Below are 6,000 nucleotides of genomic sequence, written 5' to 3'. Positions count from 1 at the left end.
AGACAGAGAGACAGAGACAGACAGAGAGACAGAGAGACAGAGACAGACAGAGAGACAGAGAGACAGAGACAGACAGAGACAGAGACAGAGACAGAGACAGAGACAGAGAGCCTAGCAGATTTACAATACCTGATACTATAGTAGACATGGGGAAAAGTTACTTAACTGTTAGTGAAACGTATGTGCTACATCCTTTTCGAAAAGCAATCTGGAAATGTGAAAGTATAAATAGAAATATGCAGCATATATACATATATATGTATGAATATGACTAATATAAATATTAACCATATATAATACAAATACTATTGGTATTACAGATCACCCAGTAACTCCACTTGGAAACTATTCCCTGGAAACAATGTCTGAGTTTATAACTCAGAGATAAGAGTATTGCCTAGCCTGCACGGGGCCCTGGGTTTGATCCCTGACACCACAACTAAGGAAAAGGCAAGAGAAGGGAAAGGAGGGAAGGGAAGGAAGGGAGTAAGGAAGAAAAAGGTTGAAGATACAGATAAAGAATTTATCTAGGATTTTTTTTTTTTTTTTTTCTGGGAATCAAACTCAGGACCTTGCCTTTCCAGGCAGGAACTTAAACCACTGAGCTATCTCCCTGGTCCCAGATAAAGAATTTAATGTAGCATTGCCTAGTGGCAAAAAATGAAAACTGTGACTTATCTTAGACGTAAAATGAATTATGATGCTTCTATACAATAGTAACAGTAATATATAGTCCTTGAAAGCAAGGAGTTAAAGCTATACTTTTTAATGGAGAAACATTTGAACAAAGTGTAGAGTGAGAATAACACAATGTAGACAACAATTAAAGCCATATTTGCATTTTACAGCCATGGGTATTGTGTGTATTTGTATGTGGACCGGCTAGAGAGACCAGGACTTATGCGCAAGGATTTATGCTGCTTTGTCAACAGGACTTACTTTGCCAGGAGTGAGGAGGCTGTGTTATGTGTCAAGGAGTGGATTCAGGGAAAGGAAGCCAAGTCACAAAGGATAAGGAAAACAGTATCAGGTTTTGGAGGAAAACAGGATGTTTAGGACCAAAGCTATGCATTTGTGCCAAGCTATTCCTACGTGGGAAAGAGGGGCAGTTTTTAGAAGGAGAGCTGCTAGAGGAGACCCCGGCTCATAGCCTGTGTGTGAATCAGACACCTCTACACCCTAGGGCTGAGGCTTTCTGTCTAAATGTGAACTCGTCCCGTGTAGGCATTGTCCTAAGGCCCAAGTACCCCTGATGTGCCACAAACCTTAAGCGTGAAAGACGGCACCCCAAGCCCGCCTCAGGGAAGAATCAGGGGGAAGGAGTAGGGGCTGGGGAGATGGCTCAGTAGAATAAGCGCTTGGCTGGCAAGTGCAAGAGCCTGAGTTCAATTCCCAGCTCCGGAAAAAAAAAAAAAAAGAAAGAAAAAAAAAAAAAAAAAAAAAAAAAAAAAAAGAAAGAAAGAAAGTCAAAATGAGAGTCATAGATGCCACTCTACTTGAGCTGGACAGTCTTTTTGGTACTTCAGGCTGAGTGACACAGTTTGATTTCTCAAACCACCACCTGGAATATTTTTCACCCTCTTCGATGTCTTTTTAGTCCTAGTTCACCCTTGGGCTTCTTCACTGTATGAAATAAGGTAATGGCAGAGGAAATGCCCTCCAGCCCCCTGCCCTAGCTATGTAGGTTTCTCGCTTCCCTCACCCAGCACCTAGTACTTTTCTAGCCCAAATAGTACTGCGTGTGGCTTGGCTTTAACCCTCTCCCTCTTTCCTCCCTCTCCCCAGCACTGAGCTCCTGAAAGCAGCCAGAAGGCAGAGGTGGAGGCTACCCTTCCACAGAAGAGGATGAGCGATGCTGCCTCTCTAAATCTGGGGGCACAGTGCTCCTCTCTGCATGGCACCCTAAGCTTTCTCTGCATCGCTCGGAAATCTTAGGGATGCCTGGGAGGCCAGGGCACTGCCAGGTGTAAGATGTTACCATAAACGCTGACATCTCACCCTCCAACAAAACCACACGGAACCAACGGGTTCTTGGCCCCCGTGAGGGGACTGGACTTCAGTCTGACCTGAAGTCTAGAGAGTAAATTTAAAGTGCTTCGTTGGAGATACTCAGAGGGCCCGCCAGACTCCTGCGTAGCCAGCGCTCTCTGGAGTGTGTGGAGCAGGCACCCCAGCTGCCCGCTGGTGGGTGCCGCCCATGCCCGACTGCGCGGGCCGCCCAGTCCCCACCGCAGAGGGCGGGGTCGGTAGGGAGAGGTGGAAGGGCCTTCGCGAGACTCCGATGGTCCGATTCCGAGTGGCGGCACTCAATCCGGAACGTGTTCCCGAGCTCAGCCCATCTCAGCTGCTCCAAAACTGGTCTCGCTACCTGGCGAGTTTTTCCCCACTCCCCCCCACCCCAAGCACCCCTCAGTGCTGGCTTTTGAAATTGCTTTGAGCTGGGAGCCGAAGCCCCAAAGCCCTTCAGGGGCGGACGCGGGAGTGGGAGAGCAGGAAGGCGACCTGCGCTCGGGTCCCGCCCCCACCCCCACCGGCAAACCTGGAGGGCCGGAGCGGGAGGCACCCCCCCCACACACACACACTCCCGCTAGCCCCCTAGCCAGGGAGGCGCGAAAGGAGGAGGAAGAGAAGGTGGGGGCTGCAGGGCGCACGCGGGGAGCGGCAGACCGCAGTGTTTGTTGGCCGAGAGCCCAGAAGCGCGGCCGGCGTCAGCAGCCTTAGCTCGGCGAGCTTCTCGGGGAGCACAGCCCTGCCCCGCGCCTGCACCGAGGCTCCCCTGGAGGACTCAGGGGAGGCTCCGCCGAGAGCCAGGTCACAGGTCAGCTGCGGAAGGTGCTCCGAAGGCGGGATCAGTCTACCAAGGAAATGAGCTAGGGATTGGGAGTGTGGGGTCCCGAACGCGACCTCAGGAAAGTTGTTTTGCGGACACTGGAAACCGACCGTGGCCGCTCCTCTCTCCTCGCAGCAGCCAGAGCGAGCCGGCGTTGTACTCGGCTAGAGCGCGGCCGGGAGCGCAGCGCTGGCACCTCGCCCTCACACTTGCCCCTCTGCCACCACCACCGGCAGGCGCTTCTGCAGAGCTGTCGCAGGGCTCCAGGCTGCCTCCTCGGGGGAGTTCAGCGCCCTCCACTCCAGCTGTTTCCCAGAGTGTCACCTCCCCACCCCTACCCCCACCCCAGCATCCCTGCTGCAACTGTGATTCCAGCGGCGGATCCCATTTGGCTGAGTTACTCCCAGACCACCTACTGCCCCCTCGCGGAGTGCTGAGGTGTCCGGTTTACAGACGCCCACAGCTGGTAGAGAGCAGCAAAAGACGTGGTGGCTGCGGCGGTGAAGTGAGACAGCTGCCAACAGCTGGCGCAGCTGCTGCGCGCGGGGACTGGCGAGTACGCAGCCCAGGTACTGCCCCTTCCCAGTGACGTCTCTGCAGCGGGTTATAAAAGCCTCGTGCGCATCCTGCAGAGGTTGTGCTAACTCCCGAGCTGAGCAGGACCCAAGCTAAGAGGCGCCTGCGACGCTGCAGGCAGCGCGGCGGCAGCGGCTTCTACTAAAGCGAAGAAAAATCTCCAGCTGAACACGAGGCCCCAGCATGCCGGTCATCGAATCAGAACTTTCAAAGGTAGCGCTGAGACTGGCCCTCCTTGCCTGCTTAAGTCCCTAGGCACCACAAGGCTTTGCCTTTCCCGCCGCAGGAAGGGGAACTGGCAGTTGCAAACACAAGCAGGTGCAGAACGGCGGGTTCTCTTACTTCCCAGACAGGGAACCGGCGGGACTACTGTCCGCCTTTCAGTTTAACGCAGACTACAACGCAGTCTCCAGATTCTGAACTCAACTGCTTCCAGAAACTGAAACGTGGAGGAATTCGGAGCTACGAAGGCCGGGCTGACAGAGCATCTAGAAGGCTTTCTCCTCCGAGAGGCAAGTCTGCTTGCAAAGAGAGTTTCGTCCAGAAAGAGACTTCCTCCTTCCTGTCTAGCTTAAGCAGAATTCCGAGCCTCAGGTGCCTGCCACAGGGCCTGGCTGTAAAGCCCGTGGTGTGTGTAGAAGGGAGGGCTTCGCCAAACACCTGAGAAATGGATAACGTCCTCCCTGTGGACTCAGACCTCTTCCCAAATATCTCCACCAACACCTCAGAACCCAATCAGTTCGTGCAACCAGCCTGGCAAATTGTCCTGTGGGCAGCTGCCTACACGGTCATTGTGGTGACCTCTGTGGTAGGAAACGTGGTGGTGATGTGGATCATCTTGGCCCACAAGAGAATGAGGACAGTGACCAACTATTTTCTGGTGAACCTGGCCTTTGCAGAGGCCTCCATGGCTGCATTCAATACAGTAGTGAACTTCACCTACGCTGTCCACAACGAGTGGTACTATGGCCTGTTCTACTGCAAATTCCACAACTTCTTCCCCATCGCTGCAGTCTTTGCCAGTATCTACTCCATGACAGCCGTGGCCTTCGATAGGTGAGCTTGCCCTTTCTAGAAGTCAGAATTGTCGGGAGAGCTTTGGGGCTGCATCATGCACGGTAGAAGGGGAAGACACAGTAGCCTAGGGCTTTCTCTGGCAGCTCCCATTCAAGTATCCCTTTGCAGTCTCCCTTTTCCCATTTTCTTCTTTTAACTTTCTGGTCTTTATTCATTCATTCATCTCCCCAATGCTATCCCTTCAACTCCTGTGTGCTCTTTTCCATATATTGTTTCACTCTTTTCTTTTAAAGCCTAAAAGTGATGCTCAGGACTTAGCCAAGGGGCTGACCCCTGGTTTGGTCTTTGTAAATCCCTCCAGGTTGCTATTCTGTTGGGCAGCTTCTTGTTGCTTTGAGTTTTAAGTGTGCATAGGCAAAATTCCTCATTTTTCATTTCTCCTTCAGGATAGTAGGGACTTTCAACTCTCCATTATTATTTAAATGATAAAAGTTTTTTTGCCAGTTCATAAAATAGTCCAGATCCTAATTCATATCCTCTGTATTGCAAGGAGCTCTTCTTAAAGTACACCATAGGCAGGGTCCCAGCAAGCTTACCCAGGGAGTTTTCTAAGTTTCTCTTGCTGTGGAATGTCAGTGTTTTTTACCCTGCCTAAGTCCACATGTTCTTGGCAAAAATAGCTGAGAGCTCTTGTCCCCTGCAACCAACAAGCTAGGGGTTGAGAAGCTGATTGCATATGGAAAAAAATAGCATTTTTAATTGCAGGCTGCGGATCTGGAAGGAACAAATCTTCAGGTGGCAGGATAAAACACTGAATACTAGAGCACAGCTTTATTGGTATTGACTTCTTGTGGATTTCCCAGGTCTCCAGTGTATGGCTGTGTGGACACAGGTGTTAGATATTTACCTGGGTGTGGAGGTATGTTTAAAACACCTGCTACTGTGATTTAAAATGATTCTTCTACTGTTTTACTGAGATAAATGCATGTGAGAAAGGAGCTAGGAGACAACCTCCGAAGAGATTCCCAACTAACCCTTTTTAAGTAAAGATTGTTTGTGACTTGCAGCTGATTTAGTCTTTTGCAGTTTCTGTGGTCTTTGCAAATCCCTCCAGGCTGCTGTTCTGTTGTGGTCAGTGAACAGTTTTTAAATTGGGGACATCTGTATGGTCATCCTTTGAAGTGACTGACATTCACATGCTGATAGGTGACTCCATGTCCATCTTTTATGCAGCTCTTAGATACTTGATATGTTTTGTATGAAACAAGTTGTGGTGAATGAATTTATATGTTAAATGCAGAAGGTAAACAAGTTACTCTGAATGGTAGTGAATCATTTTGTAAATTTATTTCTCTAAATGTGTTCAGATCCTTAATTTGGTGAGAGTGAAGTAAACCTGTAAATCTTTCTGTGTTCACTTGCTCCTTTTTGGCAGTTTCCAAACTTAAAAAGGGAATAAAAAATTCTATGGCATAACAGATAACCAAATACCAGGACAGGGACATGTGATGTCATCTTAAGCCTTACAAATGTGTTCTTTGTGATCCCTAAATTAGGTGGGAAGTGGCTGCTTTCTT

General features: G+C 49.8%; 1 protein-coding gene across 1 annotated transcript in view; it reads left to right on the top strand.

Moving 5' to 3' along the window:
- Nucleotides 1–3,310: 3,310 nt before the first annotated feature.
- The window catches only part of Tacr1 (tachykinin receptor 1), a 188,062-nt gene continuing 185,372 nt past the window's right edge, over nucleotides 3,311–6,000 (top strand). The window contains exon 1 of the mRNA XM_004634135.2: nucleotides 3,311–4,462. Within this exon, the coding sequence (XP_004634192.1) occupies nucleotides 4,074–4,462 (389 nt within the window). The 5' untranslated portion in view covers nucleotides 3,311–4,073. The remainder of the gene's footprint in view (nucleotides 4,463–6,000) is intronic.

The sequence above is a fragment of the Octodon degus genome, unplaced genomic scaffold, assembly GCF_000260255.1.
Source record: "Octodon degus isolate 3935 unplaced genomic scaffold, OctDeg1.0 scaffold00058, whole genome shotgun sequence".
Lineage (NCBI taxonomy): Eukaryota > Metazoa > Chordata > Mammalia > Rodentia > Octodontidae > Octodon > Octodon degus.
The sequence above is the reverse complement of the archived record's forward strand: the minus strand, read 5'-3'. Positions and strand labels throughout refer to the sequence as shown.